This window comes from Heteronotia binoei, chromosome 12, assembly GCF_032191835.1.
Source record: "Heteronotia binoei isolate CCM8104 ecotype False Entrance Well chromosome 12, APGP_CSIRO_Hbin_v1, whole genome shotgun sequence".
Classification (NCBI taxonomy): domain Eukaryota; kingdom Metazoa; phylum Chordata; class Lepidosauria; order Squamata; family Gekkonidae; genus Heteronotia; species Heteronotia binoei.
The window spans coordinates 70170023-70186592 of record NC_083234.1 but is presented as its reverse complement, the minus strand read 5'-3'; the positions used below and the strand labels follow the sequence as shown (position 1 = coordinate 70186592).

The following is a 16570-nucleotide window of genomic DNA, read 5'->3' as shown; positions in this document are numbered from 1 at the left end:
GATCCAAAGGACTGTGGCCCTAATAAAGGCAAGAAGAAGACTTAGGATATCGAGGAGGACCAATTCAACCAGCAAAGTGATGGAGAAGCCAAACAGGGGTCTGGCAGATTCCTCCGGATCCTTTGCTTCAAGTTCTCCGGCCAGGCCTCTTCCATGACGCTGTGTCCTCGACCTACCTATTGTCCCGCATTTCCTCCCTGCGCCGACCTAAGCCAGCCTCCTAGCCGGCAGCATCAGGAGGAAGACAAACAGTGGCTTATCTGGGCTCTGCAGGCAGCAGCACCCTTCCCTTTCATGGCTCTACCCCGCACAGCCTGTCTAGGAAAATACCGCCGGGACTAGACACCGAGCCCACGTGGCTGCGCAGAACTCCACGGACAAGTTTTATCTGTTTATGTTATTTCGGCCCCAAACGCAGGGATCTCTGCGGAGCCCGGACACACAAAGGCCTGAAGATTAGATCGGCGTGGCGACACTGAATGGCTCAGAGACCCGTTTCCAGCTGCCTGTGTCTAAGGGAGATTAACCAAGCAGTCTGGTTTGCAAGTTCCTATGCAGGAGTTGCGGCCGATTTACCCAAACGGGGAGTCGCTTAGCCTCTGATATTGTTACGTGAATGTACACATCAGCTAAATAATATTTTGCAGGTTTAATTTGAAAAAAAAAAGCTTTGGAATTCTAATTCTCCTTTCCTTGACCAGCAAAGGCTCCCAGACCCTCTTTGACATCCAGGGCTGACCCTAAACTGCCAGGCATCCTAGGCAAGGCTAATTTTTAGCACACACACTCCTGCACTGATCATGTCACCAAGTCACTTGGGGGCACCCAATCTGGTACCCCTGGAAGGCCAGCGCTCTAGGCAATCACCTAGTTTGCCCAGTCGCAGGGCTGGCCCTGGTGACATCACAGCAGCCTAAGCTATTCGAAGGGCCTGCCTGTCAAGCCCCACCCAGAATAGGTCAGCTGCTCACTGCTAGACAACGAAGGCCGCCAACGACTCGGAGAAAAAACATCCTGCCCTCTTAGCAGAGGCTTAATGGGATATTATGTACCAGGTGATATTTACCTCTGAACAATGAAAAGTTTCGGATGCCCTTTGCCACATGTAAATTAGAGATGCCATCCTCCAGGTGGGACCTGGAGATCCCCCGGTATTACAGCTCATCCCCGAACTACACCGATCAGTCAGTTCCCCAGGGGAAAATGGAGGCTTTGGAAGGTGGACTTCATGGCAGTGTAACCCATCAAAGTCCCTGTTCGCCCCAGGCTCCGTCCCCAAATCTCCAGGAATTTCCCAACCTGGAGCTGGCAACCTGACCCCCCCACACACACCCAATGCTGGTGGCAAGAGGAGACTTGGCAAATCTACATGGTGTCACGTTAAGTCTCTGCTACAGGAGCAAGACAATATTTTTCCTCTTGGCAACCCCACCACGCCTGGATGGGTATCTCCTCTTGCTCCACCAGTAAAAGGGAGATTGCACCCTCGTCTGGATCAAGGTCACACAGAGAGGGGACAGGGGATATAATCCTTTAACCTCCACACAGTGGCACTCCATAGCAACCAAGTCTCTAATTACCAAACCACTAGTAATTAGATGGTTAAAGTGATGGCAGTCCAGGGCTTTTTTTGTAGAAAAAGCCCAGCAGGAACTCACTTGCATATTAGGCCACACCCCCGACATCACCATTGTTTCACATAGGGGGGTTTGTAGGAAAAGCCCACCAGAGCATCATTTGTATACTAGGCCACGCCCCCTGACCCCAAGCCAGCCGGGACTGCGTTCCTGCTCAAAAAAAAAGGCCCTGGATGGCACCATCCACTGGCTAACATTCAGTTGTGGATAAACACAAGTTGGTTATGTTTGATCCCTCATTAAACAGATCTTTAAAACACGAAACTTGATGCATGCAGCCCACCCCACCCCCCGCTCCATCACACCAAGCCTTAACTGTTTTCACCTCACACTAAACTGCTGGGGAGGAGAACATGTTGGACTCCGATGCTGCGTACTTACTTCCGAGTAAAGGCCACTGAACACATTCCTATGGCCAGATTGGCTGGGCCCAGGGCCAGCCCTAGACTATCTGGCATCCTAGGCAAGGCTAACTTCTAGCGCCCCTCCACTGCACTGAGGATGTCACTGAGTCACATGGGAGGTGCCCAATTCGGTGCCCCCAGAAGGCAGGCGCCCTAGGCAACCGTCTAGTTTGCCTAGCGGCAGGGCTGGCCCTCGTTGGACCTCCAGGCAACAGAGGTCAGTCCGCCTGGAGAAAATGGCCGCTTTGGAACGTGGACTCTATGGCATTGAAATCTCTCCCATCTCCAAATCCTGCCTTCTTCGAGGTCCACCCCCAAAGTCTTCTAGTATTTCCAAATTTGCTGCTGGGGACTCCAGGGCTAAATGAAGATGGAAGAAAGCTTTTTTTTTTTTTAACTGCTGCCTTTGTTTGTTTCTCTAGTAACAGCAAGATGTCCTGGTCCCGTTGTACACTGCATTGGTCAGGACGCACCCGGAGGATTGTGTGTAGTTCTGGAGGCCTCACTTCGAAGAAGGATGTGGACAGAACGGAGCGGGTACGGAGGAGAGCAACGAGGGTGATCTGGGGTCTGGAGACCAAGCCCTGTGAAGAAAGGCTGAGGGACTTGGGAATGTTCAGCCTGGAGAAGAGGAGGCTGAGGGGGGACGGGATGGCTCTCTTGAAGTCTTCGAAGGGGCGTTGCTTAGAGGAGGGCAGGGAGCTGTTCCCGTTGGCAGCAGAGGGGAGGACTCGCAACAATGGGTTTAAATTAAGGGTGGGAAGGTGCCGACTGGATAGCAGGAAAAGCTTTTTTATGGTACGTGTTGTTCCACGGCAGAATCAGCTCCCGAGGGAGGTGGTGAGCCCCCCTCTCACTGGACAAACACTTGTCGGGCATGCTCTAGGGCAGGGGTAGGGAGCGTTGGCTCTCCAGATGTTTTTTTGCCTACAATTCCCATCAGCCCCAGCCAGCATGGCCAATGGCTGGGGCTGATGGGAGTTGTAGGCAAAAAAAACATCTGGAGAGCCAATGTTCCCTACCCCTGATCTAGGGCTAGGCTGATCCTGCATTGAGCAGGGGTTTGGACTAGAAGGCCTGTATGGCCCCTTCCAACCTTGCAAATCTGTCGTTCTAATTGGGGTTGCCAAGTCTCTCTGCCACTCCGCCAGGATCCCCTAGCTCCAACAGAAGCTTGGAAGTCCTAATTCTGATAGTGTTGGATCTAGGATAACCTCACAGTCCTTAACAGAGTCTGTGAGGGTCGGCTGTACCCCACTGAATGTGCAATGCACAATGTCCTTCCCAGCCAGCTATGCATGCGAGGTGCGATGATGTCACCTGGAAATGATGTCATTGTGCCGGGCACATCACTTCAAAGACGCGCTAGAATTCATGGTAAACTCTATGGTACCGTAGAGTTTTACCGTGAATCCTAGAGCATCCCCGGCGTGATGATGTCACTTCTGGGTGACATAATCACTTCTGGATGGCATCGTTGCCTGGGGCACGTCGTGCGGTGATGGGGCTGCTTGGGGATAGGAATCCGGCGGCCTGCACTGTGCAGGCGAGTTGGGCCCCCCCAAAAGTGGGGATTCCCCACTCTCGGTGGGAGCTTGGCAGTCCTAATTCTAACAGTGTTGGATCCAGTATGGCCCTTATGGCCCTTAACAGAGTCAGTGAGGGTTGGCTGTTCCCCACTGAATGTGCCAAGCACAATGTCCTTCAAGTCCTCACTAGGGTTGCCAAGTCCAATTCAAGAAATATCTGGGGACTTTGGGGGTGTAGCCAAGAGACATTGGGGGTGGAGTCAGGAACAAGGGTATGACAAGCATAATTGAACTCCAAGGGAGTTCTGGCCATCACATTTAAAGGGACAGCACACCTTTTTAAATGTCTTCCTTCCATAGGAAATAATGAAGGACAGGGGCACCTTCTTTTGGGGCTTATAGAATTGGACCCTCTGGTCCAATCATTTTGAAACTTGGGGGGTACTTTGGGGAGAGGCACTAGATACTATACTGAAAATCTGGTGCCTCTGCCTCAAAATACAGCTCCCCCAGAGCCCCCAAAACCTCCAGATCAATTCCTCATTATACTCTATGAGAATTGATCTGCACACAGGGAATAATGAAGTGCTCAGCAGACATTTCCCTCCCCCCCCCCCGTTTCTGGTGACTCCGAAGCGAGGGATTGTCCTCTCTACTCACGAGTTGCTGCCAACTCTTCAAAGTAACACAGACACACCATCCCAAGAGAAAGCCTTTCAATCGGAGACTGAAGCCTCCGGAGGTGGAAAAGCACATGGTCCTCTGGGGGCAGGGCTTTCCTCCCCCCCCCCCCCGCTGGCCAGCTGACTGGGGGCGGGAAGGAGCCTGGGAAAGCAGAAGAACCCCCGCAGGGACCTGGGGATTGGCAAGCCTAGTCCTCACCCTTCCCAGCCAGCATCACTTCCATTTTGCCAGGATTCAGGTTCAACTTGTCAGGCAGCGGCTCAAGAGGACCTCTGTAGCAGGGGTGGCCTAACTTGTTTAAGGGAAGAGCCACACGGAATAAACATAGACATTTGAGCGCCACCAGGCATGAATGTCAGATGTATGAGAGCAGAAAGGCAGGCAGGCAAATTGATGGGGGGAAGGAGGAGGGAGAGGTAGAAAGAAAGCAACTTTAACGTTAAATGCATTCTCCAAACCACCAGCTGGCATGGCTTTGTGAAGTGACTGAAAGAGAGAAATGCCTTCTCCAAGCCAGCTGACAAGGTGGCAAGGGCTTCGAGAGCCACACGGTATGTGTGAAAGAGCCACACGTGGCTCCCAAGCCGCAGTTTGGCCACCCCTGCCCTATAGCATGACTGTGGGTCATGGATAAAGATGGCTAGAGCTGGGTGTTGCCAGAAGAGTGATGACTGACGGCCTCAAAACTCTCTGTGATTTCTCTTCAGAGCTTTTTACGCAGAGATGGAATAAAAAGATAAAGGTGCAAGCACCAGTCGTTTTTGACACTGGGGTGACATTGACGGCAGACTTTTTTACGGGGTGGTTTGCCATCGCCTTCCCCAGTCATCTACACTTTCCCCCCAGCAAGCTGGGTACTCATTTTACCCACCTAGGAAGGATGGAAGGCTGAGTCAACTTAGAGCAGGCTACCTGAACCAGCTTCCGCTGGGATCGAACTCAGGTCATGAGCAGAGGGCTCTGACTGCAGTACTGCAGCTTTACCACTCTGCGCCACGGGGCTCTTATAGAGATGGAATAGCCCTGGGGAATTATTTCGTTTCATTTGTAGTCTGTCTTTCTCACTGGGACTCAAGGCCGAATAAGACTGAGCTTTGTGGAACTCCAGGACAAATCCTGAGGCTGATGATGGTTTGTCTCCAGCCAAGCCCTCTGAGGCTGATCTGTAAGGAACGGTTTAAGTCAATGCAAAGCACAGCCTGATGTCTACTTTGCACCTCCTGACATCCCAACAAAATGACACAATCCACTGCTGAGAAATCTGGTAAGAGCTTCAAAGAGGCACGGCCCTTCTCTACATTCTGCTTTCTAACCCCCAGTTCAACTGCAAAGGAGAGAGAAAAAAATGGAAAGTTTTAATTTTGGAAGTGAAAATGCTTTTCTGCAGACCTTGCAGACTTGAGTTGCAAGCTGTGCTTTGACCCAAGAGCTGGTCTAAAAGTTTTCATTCTAAGCCCAGCACCAATCTGTCATAATTCTCCTACTTCCCCCCTCCAAACAGAACTCTTTATTGCTTAACCCAGCCTCCCCTCTGCTCTCTCTCTCTCTCTACACGAAAGGGAGGGTTTATTAAAAGGAATTCAGACATATGGGAATCGGCTCCACTGCTCACTTTTCACAGATTAAATAACTCCCCTGACAGCGTTCATCTCACCCTTGCGCTGTTTGACTAATAATTCATCATCATTCCCATTTTTTTTTAAAAAAAACCCACTTCACTTGTCAACGCAATCCTTTTGTTTCCCCTTTGCCCCACTTTCTGTCTTCTTTCACTCCCTCCTCTTCTTCCAGTCGGTGAGAAGAAAAAGCAAAATCAGCAATTTTTTGCCGTTTCCTCTTTTTCACAAGGAGCAGAAAACCCCACCCCTCGAGCTATTTCTTGCCAAAAAACTGAACTTCTCTCTTTCTGCATCATCTCCATCATTCAATTAATGCAGTCAGGTCATTACAGATTCTGAATTTAACAGTTTTAAGGGTTTTCTCTCCCTCCCCACCCCCTTATTAGATAGTCTCAAGACTACCATCCCTGAAAGGTTCTGGAAAGAAGGAAGGAGAGGAATTCCTAGTGCTAACCTCTCATCCAGAGGTACTCAGACTAGTATGTTAATACTGGTCCACCTTAAAGCATTGTTGAAAAGAGCGATGTGAATAGGGTTGCCAATCTCCAGGCGGGGGCAGGGAATCTCCTGGTTTGAAGGCCCTCCCCCCACTTCATGGTCATCAGAAAGTGGGGGGAGGGAGGGAAATGTCTGCTGGACACTCCATTATTTCCTATGGAGACCATTATTTCCTATGGAGTTCGGGGGGGGGGGGTGTTTTATGAGGTAGAGACACCAAACATTCAGCATGGCATTCAGTACCTCTCCTCAAAACATCCTCCAAGTTTCAAAAACATTGGACCAGGGGGTCCATTTCTATGAGCCCCCAAAGAAGATCCCCCTATCCTTCATTATTTCCAGTCGAGGGAATGCATTTAAAAAGTGATGGCCAGAATATCCTTTGGAATTCAATTATGCTTGTCACAACCTTGCTCCTGGCTCCACCCCGAAGTCCCCAGATATTTCTTGAATTGGACTTGGAAGCCCTAGATGTGAAGTGCTTTGAGCAGCGAGAGAAAATGCTATGGGTGTGATCCTTCCCAAGGTAAGAAATCAGTGGTCGAGCGCATGTTTAAGACCCAGCAAGTCCCTGCGATCTCAGTTTTGAAAGGGTCTCTGGTACCGAGAAAGATCATTGTTGGACAAGCTGCTGAGAAGTAAACAACACAGGCTATATAATCAATCTTTATCATGAATACCCAGGGCTAGCTCTGCCACTAGGCAAACTAGGTGACTGTCTAGGGTGCTGGCCTTCTGAGGGTGCTGAATTCTGCATGTGACTTGGTGTGCTGAATTCTGCAGGTGACTTGGTGAGCTGAATTCTGCACGTGACTTAGTGTGCTGAATTCTGCACGTGACTTGGTGTGCTGAATTCTGCACGTGACTTGGTGTGCTGAATTCTGCACGTGACTTGGTGTGCTGAATTCTGCACGGGACTTGGTGTGCTGAATTCTGCACGGGACTTGGTGTGCTGAATTCTGCACGGGACTTGGTGTGCTGAATTCTGCACGGGACTTGGTGTGCTGAATTCTGCACGTGACTTGGTGTGCTGAATTCTGCGGGTGACTTGGTGTGCTGAATTCTGCGGGTGGCTTGGTGATGTTATCTGTGGGGGGTGGGGAGCATCAGAAATTAGCCTTGCTCTAGGGTGCCAGACAGTCTAGGGACGGCCCTGTTAACACCCCACCGCCACCACCAGCAGTATGTCAGAGCAGGATTCGAAAAGTGTCTCTTAGCATCTTGCCATTCTTAGTAGCTTTTCCTCTTGCCAGGCACCAGTTTTCCATTCTAGAACCTGTAGGTTATCCCTAAAGAGAAGGTGCTATAGGGGCACCCGTGTGTTTCTCCTTCATTTCCCTCTTTGAGAGTTCCGGCATCTAAAAACCTTACCAGAAAGAACTGATGATGATGATGATGATGATGATGATGATGATGATGATGATGATATTGGATTTATATCCCACCCTCCACTCAGAGTGGCTCACAGTCTCCTTTATCTTCTTCCCCCCACAACAGACACCCTGTGAGGTGGGTGGGGCTGAGAGAGTTCTCACAGCAGCTGCCCTTTCAAGGACAACTTCTGCCAGAGCTATGGCTAACCCAAGGCCATTCCAGCAGCTGCAAGTGCAGGAGTGGGGAATCAAACCCAGTTCTCCCAGATAAGAGTCTGCACACTTAACCACTACACCAAACTGGCTCTCTGGCTTAACTGTCAGGTCAGAACTACAGAGGGCTTCCTGATCATACAGATACAGGAATGAGGCAGGGAGTTTTTAAGTAGCTACCGGCTGTGTGAACTCACCCCCCCCCCCCCCAACTTGTATAACGAACTGGCTGGGCTGAAGAAACAGCCATAGCAAGTGGAAATAAAAATGACCCCTTCTTCCCAATTATGAGTGGGGTCTAACTGGATTTTCTGCTGATGACAAAGGAAGGAAGGAATCCTCTTTGACCACTCAGAAAAGTCATGCTGAGAATTATGGGAACCAGGAATACAAGCCGTGTGGGCTGAGTGCTGCAGTACAGAGAGGACTGAGTGAAAAAGCTAGATGGGTTCAACCCTATATCTCAGGGTTGTCAAACATATGGCCCATATGGGCTGGAACTGGCCCACCCGGGGCTCTTATCTGGCCCGCATGCAACTAGTGTTTACCTTTATGGCCAGATGACAGAGGCTGTGCATTATGTCCCTGTATACCGGGGGTGGGGAATCTTTCTTCTGCCCAGGGCCATTTGGATATTTATAACATCATCAGTGGGCCATACAAAACTATCAACTTAAAAAACGGTGCTCCACCGAGGGAGAACGATTCAGACCAGCAAAATTAATACAAATAATTGTCTATTTGAAGTCATGTGGGGAGAGTCTAATTTGGCAGACACACAAACCCTCGACAGGGCCGGATCGGGAGGGGGGGGGACAGAGGGGGGTGCTTGCCCTGGGCGCTGATGGAGGGGGGGCGCCAAATTGGACATGGAGTCCATTGTAGTCTATGGGATCATAAGACAGAATGGCCCAAAAGGGGGGCGTCATTTTTTAATTGTGCCCCACCCTTCAAAAAACATGTAGATCCGGTCCTGACCCCCAGCCCGTCACCCTAGGCAAATGCCTAGCTCCAGGGGGTTTTTTGTAGAGGCCGCCGTGCGGCTTGGCTCAGCCCAGCAATCCCCAAGGGCCAGACCAAGTGATCTCAAGGGCCATAAACGGCCCTCAGGCCGGATGTTCCCCACCCCTGCTATATACTATCCCAGTGCTGATGAGGAATGGGCAGTGGAAGAGAGAGGGGGGGGGGTATCAGGGGGATACTGTAAGGAGATACAGTAAGACTGACCGTTTTAAGCATGTTTGTATTTTGAGTAAAAAAAATAATATTGCCAATTAGGTTTGCCTGTGTCCTTTACAAAGTGTATATCCCCCGTACCCAGCATTATACAGCACTCAGAGCCTGGCCCAACAAAGGGACATTTACGTCAGATCCAGCCCTCGTAAAAAATGAGTTTGACATCTTTGCCATATCTTCTCTATCTGCAGGGCCAGCATGGTGTAGTAATTAGAGCGTCAGACTAGGATCTAGGAGATCCCAGTTCAAATCCCGGTTCTGCCATGGAAACTTACAGGATGACCTTGAGCCAGGGGTGGAATTCTAGCAGGAGCTCCTTTGCATATTAGGCCACACACCCTTGATGTAGCCAATCCTCCGAGAGCTTACAAAAGAGCCTCGTAAGCTTTTGGAGGATTGGCTACATCAGGGGTGTGTGACTTCATATGCAAAGGAGCTCCTGCTAGAATTCCACCCCTGGATGTCACCACTATTCAAAGCTTGTGCAGCAGAACAAACACTCCAGATACGGTCATGTTCCTTTCAGTTATTTATTTATTTTTTTAAAATCATAATTGTTAACTTGCCTTGAGCTTTTCTCTCTGTGTCTTATGTATGGTGCAGTGGAAGAACTTCAAATGAAAACTTTTTAAAAACATTATACCAGCTTTCCTTTTTCATTTGGGAGTCCTTCTTAGAGGGATCCCTGGACTGGCTGTTCAAGTACTTAATTTTTTAATAATGCGTCTGATTAATTTGGTGCATTCTTTCTTGCAAATCACAACTGGTAAGGTGTAGGAAAAGCAGTTTAGTTCAATGCTTTAAAAAAGGAGTAACCTGAGAACTACAACAGAAACCCTGAAAAAGTCTACGGCAGTGCTCATCCTTAGGCCACATGAAGAAATAACAAAGACAAAAGCAGCTTTGAGCATGCACAGAATGCCTCATCACTGCAGGAACTACAGGCTTTCACACATGCTAAATATTGCAGTTTTAATACACTTCAGCAACTGTTTGCAGATGGATTTTGCCATTTCACACAGTAAAATCCAGTTCCAAAACCATTGAAAGTGCATTATTTAGTGTGTCTGAAAGTGCCCCTAGGGGACTGGGGAGAAGAAGAAGACCACCACAGTTTTATACCCCGCTCTTCTCTCTGAATAAGAGTCTCAGAACGGCTCCTTTATCTTCCTCCCCCAAAACAGACACCCTGTGAGGTACGTGGGGCTGAGAGAGCTCTCCCAGAAGCTGCCCTTTCAAAGACAACTCCTACGAGAGCTATGGCTAACCCAAGGCCATTCCAGTAGGTGCAAGTGGAGGAGTGGGGAATCAAATCTGGTTCTCCCAGATCAAACACTGCTCTCTAGTCCCAGATAGTCTGTGGTTCCTGCCGGATAAGGCACATGCGCAAAGGTGCGTCTGTCTTTGTTATTTCTTCATGCAGCATAAGAATGATGCCCCAAAAGGGGCTACAGCAGGGCACTTCCCAGGAATAACGTTTCGAACCATTCAGAATGTTTGAAATTAAGGGCATGAAAGGAGAGAGTTCTGCACCAGCTTTTCAGTCCGTATCTCAATCATCCTGTCAACAACAGGAGGCATCTTCTGATGAAAATCAGTGTTAAGCTTCTCTTATGTGTCTCTTTGATGGGAATGGTTAATTCTATGAGTGGCAGAAAGGGAAGGCAGAAAAGATGAGCACCCCAGCCAAAGCCATTTTATTTCTTTTGGCTGTTTAAAACAAACAAGTAAATACTTGGTACTGGCTAGAAGGCTCATGGGCATTACGAATGCCTCACTTTCACCCATCGCAACAGTGGCAATTTGCATACAGTTGTATTTCTATTGGGTGCCTCGCGTGAAAAACGGCAGAAGTCCTTTCAAACCACCACCAACCTCAGCCCGCGTGCAGAATTGTTCACTGGAACATTGAACCGTATTTTTAAAGTTTCAAGAATGCACAAGTCGGTTGAGAAATAGGGCAGGACTCAGTACGGCTGCTGCCACCTCACTCGGGACGCCCGACGAAGTAAAGATTTAGGCCTTCTCTTCAGTTAGGGAGCGGACAACTATATTATGCGGATAAATATAAGGCTGCTGAGTCTTACCTGGAAATTACGCTTTACATCTGCTGGCTTCCCCAATCCAAGTAAATTTTTAAAACAATTTGACCATTTTATTGCCAGCCGCCTCAGACCTCATACATAAAGATGAAGAAGATATAGGATTTATACCCCGCCCTCCACTCCGAAAAGTCTCAGAGCAGCCCACAATCTCCTTTACCTTCCTCCCCCACAACAGACACCCTGTGAGGTAGATGAAGATATTGGATTTATATCCTGCCCTCTACTCCAAAGAGTCTCAGAGCGGCTCACAATCTCCTTTACCTTCCTCCCCCACAACAGACACCTTGTGAGGTATATGAAGATATTGGATTTATATCCCACCCTCCACTCCGAAGAGTCTCAGAGCGGCTCACAATCTCCTTTACCTTCCTCCCCCACAACAGACACCCTGTGAGGTAGATGAAGATATAGGATTTATATCCCGCCCTCCACTCTGAAGAGTCTCAGAGCGGCCCACAATCTCCTTTACCTTCCTCCCCCACAACAGACACCCTGTGAGGTAGATGAAGATATAGGATTTATATCCCGCCCTCCACTCCAAAGAGTCTCAGAGCGGCCCACAATCTCCTTTACCTTCCTCCCCCACAACAGACACCCTGTGAGGTAGATGAAGATATTGGATTTATATCCCGCCCTCCACTCCGAAGAGTCTCAGAGCGGCTCACAATCTCCATTACCTTCCTCCCCCACAATAGACACCCTGTGAGGTGGGTGGGGCTGGAGAGGGCTCTCACAGCAGCTGCCCTTTCAAGGACAACCTCTGCCAGAGCTATGGCTGACCCAAGGCCATTCCAACAGGTGCAAGTGGAGGAGTGGGGAATCAAACCCGGTTCTCCCAGATAAGAGTCCGCACACTTAACCACTACACCAAACTGGCTCTTACGGTGTAAGAGTGTACGGTGGCTCTTACGATGCAGTTACGGTGGGGGAAAAGTAACTTTAAGTGATCCGAAGTACTCAAAAGAAGCTGAAACTGCTGCCTCAAATAAACCCGCTGATCCCTTGCCTACATCTCTCTTTGGCCTGCTGCAGCTGCACTTGGTGCCTCGGCGCACGTGTAAAAGTGTTTGAGCTCCAGGTGGGGAACCTGGCAACCCGCCCGCCTTCCATGGCACTTACTGTCATACGTGTACATTTAGGAGTAGGTTACCAAAAATGAAGGGAGGAAACTCTTCATGTACAGGGCGGAGAATTTACAGATAGCCCCGACTCTCTCCATGAGCCAGATGCTCTCACAAGGACCACAGATGGTAATAAAGTTCCATAAGATCTACCCTCTTGCCTGACAAAGTTTTGGGTAAGTTAGACTGCTGAAGAGCAAGATTTCAGTCCCCTCTGGTGACCAGCAAGGGATGGAAGGGTTTGGTTGCCAGATCCATGTTGGGAGACTTCTGGAGATTTGGGGGCTGGAGCCTGGGGGACTTCAATGGAGAGCCAGTTTGGTGTAGTGGTTAAGTGTGCGGACTCTTATCTGGGAGAACCGGGTTTGATTCCCCACTCCTTCACTTGCACCTGCTAGCATGGCCTTGGGTCAGCCATAGCTCTGGCAGAGGTTGTCTTTGAAAGGGCAGCTGCTGTTGTGGGGGAGGAAGGTAAAGGAGATTGTGAGCCGCTCTGAGACTCTTCGGAGTGGAGGGCGGGATATAAATCCAATATCATCTTCTTCTTCTACAATGCTACCGAGCCCACACTCCAAAACATCCATTTTCCCCAGGGGAACTGATCTCTGCAGTCTAGAGATGAGCTGTCATTCCAGAGGATCCCCAGGTCCCACCTGGAGGCTGACATCCCTATTTCAGGCCAGTAGCACCTTAAACGAGATCCCCACAGTATAAACCTTCCAGGGTATAAGCTTGCTGATACGCTACATAAGCAAGCTTATATCCTGGAACGCTTGTTAGTCCTTAAGGTGCTGCTGGTGGAAACTGGGTTCAAATCTTGTCTGAAAAAGAGAGAATGCACTGGAAGTGCCGGGCTCTCGCCGACATGTTTTGAGTTCTAAAGCTGCTTTTAGTTACAAAGTTGCTATTCAGAGACTAATTTCAGTTTAACAGTGCCTTTAACAGATAGATAGATAGATAGATAGATAGATAGATAGATAGATAGATAGATAGATAGATAGATAGATAGATAGATAGATAGATAGATAGATAGATAGATAGATAGATAGATAGACAGACAGACAGACAGACAGACAGACAGGCAGGCAGACAGACAGACAGACAGACAGACAGGCAGACAGGCAGGCAGACAGGCAGACAGATGATCGATAGATAGGATGATAGATAGAAGATAGATAGAAGATAGATAGAAGATAGATAGGATGATAGATAGGATGATAGATAGGATGATAGATAGAAGATAGATAGAAGATAGATAGATAGATAGATAGATAGATAGATAGATAGATAGATAGATAGATAGATAGATAGATAGATAGATAGATAGATGGATGGATGGATGTAGAAATAAAGCAACTTTAACTTTAAATGCATTCTCCAAGCCACTGGTTGACTCAGCTTGGAGAAGTCATTTCCAGAGAAAAATGCCTTCTCCAAGGTGGCCAACGGGGCAGTGGGGACTTTGAGAGCCACACAGTATGTGTGAAAGAGCCACATGAGGCCACAGTTTGGCCACCCCTGACCTAGAACATCCACTGACCCTTCTAGCCAACTTTTTTCAAACCAAGTCCAGTCATTAGTAGGGATGCCAGCCTCCAGGTGGGTCCTAGGAATCTCCCAGAATTACAGCTCGTCTCCAGACTACAGAGATCAGTTCTCCTGGGTGGTGGTGGGGGGGGGAAGCCTGTTTTGGAGGCTGCATTCCATTGCCTTGTGCCCCACTGAGCTCCTTGTCCTCCCCAGGCTCCATCCCCAAATCTCCAGGAATTTCCCAACCTGGAGCTGGCAACCCCAGTCCGTAGCCTTTCTCTGCTTTGTCAGAACGCCGATTAGAGAGGATCGTGCCAGTCTGTGCGGGGCAAGAGCTGGCTGCTCTAGGCAGATGGCAAAACCCTCTCGCCCGATTCCCAAAGCAGACCACTTACTTGCACTTGCGGCCAGGCTAAAAGCCAGAAGCAGCGGTAGGCACCGGACCCTCTCCATGATGCGAAATCCGTCCTTCTCCCGGCTGCTCTTAGCCCGTGTCTAGAGGCAGGAGGTTAGGAAGACCGATGTCCCCTGGTCTGCAGAGTTGCACGAGGGAACCCGAGAGAGGCAGCCGGGGCAGCTCGGCCCTTCTCCACTCCAGCCTTGGGAATTTTCCAAAAGCACTGAGGCTCGAGGCAGGGCAGCAGGCTGGCAATGTAAGGCTGGGCTCGGTGGGCTGCCGTGATTGGGATTCGCCACAGACAGGCTGTGTGTCTTCTCCGAGCTCCCTCCGCCTGACTGTGGCTCGCTGGCTCGACTCAGCCTTGATGACCCACGGAGGCAGGAAATTCACTCCCTTTCGAGGAAGGCCTGCCAAGTGCTCGCCTGCCAAAACAGCAAGAGGAAATGCTGCTTTTATGCTTCTTTTTTTTTTAAAAAAAGGATGCAAAACTCAGCTGCTGAGCCTGCCCTGTCAGCAAGAGGCAACCGAAGACCCCCAGTCCCCAGCAAGAGAAACAGCCAAACTCTCCTCTTCCGAATTGTGGAGTTCCAGGGGTTGACCTGAAGTTTTGAGAAGTTATACGTGACCCTGGAGTTCTGCAATCAGATGCCGGGACATGCAAGGGGAAAAAGAAAAAACAGGAGAAGGGGGATTTATTTCTTGAGTTGGTTCTTTGGAGGGTAGTAGTTAAAAGGGTCGGAGTCGGGGGTGGAATTCTAGCAGGAGCTCCATTGCATATCAGGCCGCACCCCCTGATGTAGCCAATCCTCCAAGCTCTTGGAGGATTGGCTACTTCAGGGGTGTGCGGCCTGATATGCAAAGGAGCTCCTGCTAGAATTCCACCCCTGGTCGGAGTTATCTCTTGGAGTCCCAGGTTTAGATCCTGAGTTGTGCCACGGAAGCACGCTGCGTGCCCTTGGGCCAGTCACAATCTCTCAGCCCGACCTGCCTCCGAGGGTTGTTGTGAGGATAAAATGGAGAAGAGGGGAATGATCTTGAGATCTCCATTGGGGAGAACAACAGGGCATAAAGAAATTCAATTAATTAATTCAAGCTCTCCTTTCTCCCCAGTGGGGATTCCAACTGACTTACATTATTCTCTTCTCCTCTCTTTTAGGTTCCCAGATCCCAGTCTGGTAGGGTTGCCAAGTCCCATTCAAAAAATATCTGTGGACTTTGGGGGTGGAGCCAGGAGACTTGGGGGTGGAGCCAGGAGCAAGGTTGTGACAAGCATAATGGAACTCCACAGGGAGTTCTGGCCACCACATTTAAAGGGACCGCACACCTTTTAAATGCCTTCCCTCCATTGGAAATAATGAAGGATACGGGCACCTTCTTTTGGGGCTCATAGAATTAGTCCCCTTGGTCCAATCTTTTTGAAACTTGGAGGGCCTTTTGAGGAGAGGCATTGGATGCTATGCTGCACATTCAGTGCCTCTACCTCAAAAAAACAGCCCCACACCGATCAATTCTCTATTATTCCCTATGGGAATTGGTCTCTATAGGGAATAATGAGTGCCCAGCAGATATTTCCCTCCCCCCCACTTCCACTTTCTGAGGACCCTAAAGCGGGGGGGGGGGAGGGCCTCCAAACTGGGGGATCTCCTGCCTCCACCTGGGGATTGGCAACCCTACAATCTGGCACTCCTAAACACTAAACCGCACTAGCTCTCAGATGTGGGTGAGCAAAACCAGCTCGTCCCAGTAGGCTAGGTAGGCAGCCGCCTAGGTGCTACCTGGCCTCAGGGGCGGCCGGGCACCCCCTCCCCCTCTCCCCGTGTGCCCCGCCACCCTTTCTCTGCTGCCACAGTGCTCACCCTTGCTGCCCAGTGCCCACCAGTGCAGAAAGGGCCGAAGGGTCAGCAGGGCAGCATATCAGCCAGGCTCCAAGTGTGCCTGCTGCCATGTTGATTCCGCTCAGCCTTTCTGGGGCCCAGGAAGGCAGGGCGGGGCGGGTAGCTACGAATGCGCCCCCTGCTGCTGCACCGACCCCATGGATGAAGGCTGGAGAAGGGAAACATAAACCGATGGCACAGTTGCTGTTGCTCCACCCCTGGGACTTCTGCTTTCATCGGATAGAGTGATCGAGTCCCCACTAGTTGCTGCCTGGGCACATTTTGACCCGTGGCTCCCTCGAGTTCCCCCTGCGTCTACTTGATCTTGCTTTTTAGTGATCAAGTAG

At 49.8% G+C, this 16570-nt stretch overlaps 1 protein-coding gene across 1 annotated transcript in view; it reads right to left on the bottom strand.

The window, feature by feature from the left end:
* The window catches only part of ENG (endoglin), a 93249-nt gene extending 78439 nt beyond the window's left edge, over positions 1-14810 (bottom strand). The window contains exon 1 of the mRNA XM_060250635.1: positions 14345-14810. Coding sequence (XP_060106618.1) covers positions 14345-14402 — 58 coding nt within the window. The 5' untranslated portion in view covers positions 14403-14810. The remainder of the gene's footprint in view (positions 1-14344) is intronic.
* Between the last annotated feature and the right edge of the window lie 1760 nt (positions 14811-16570).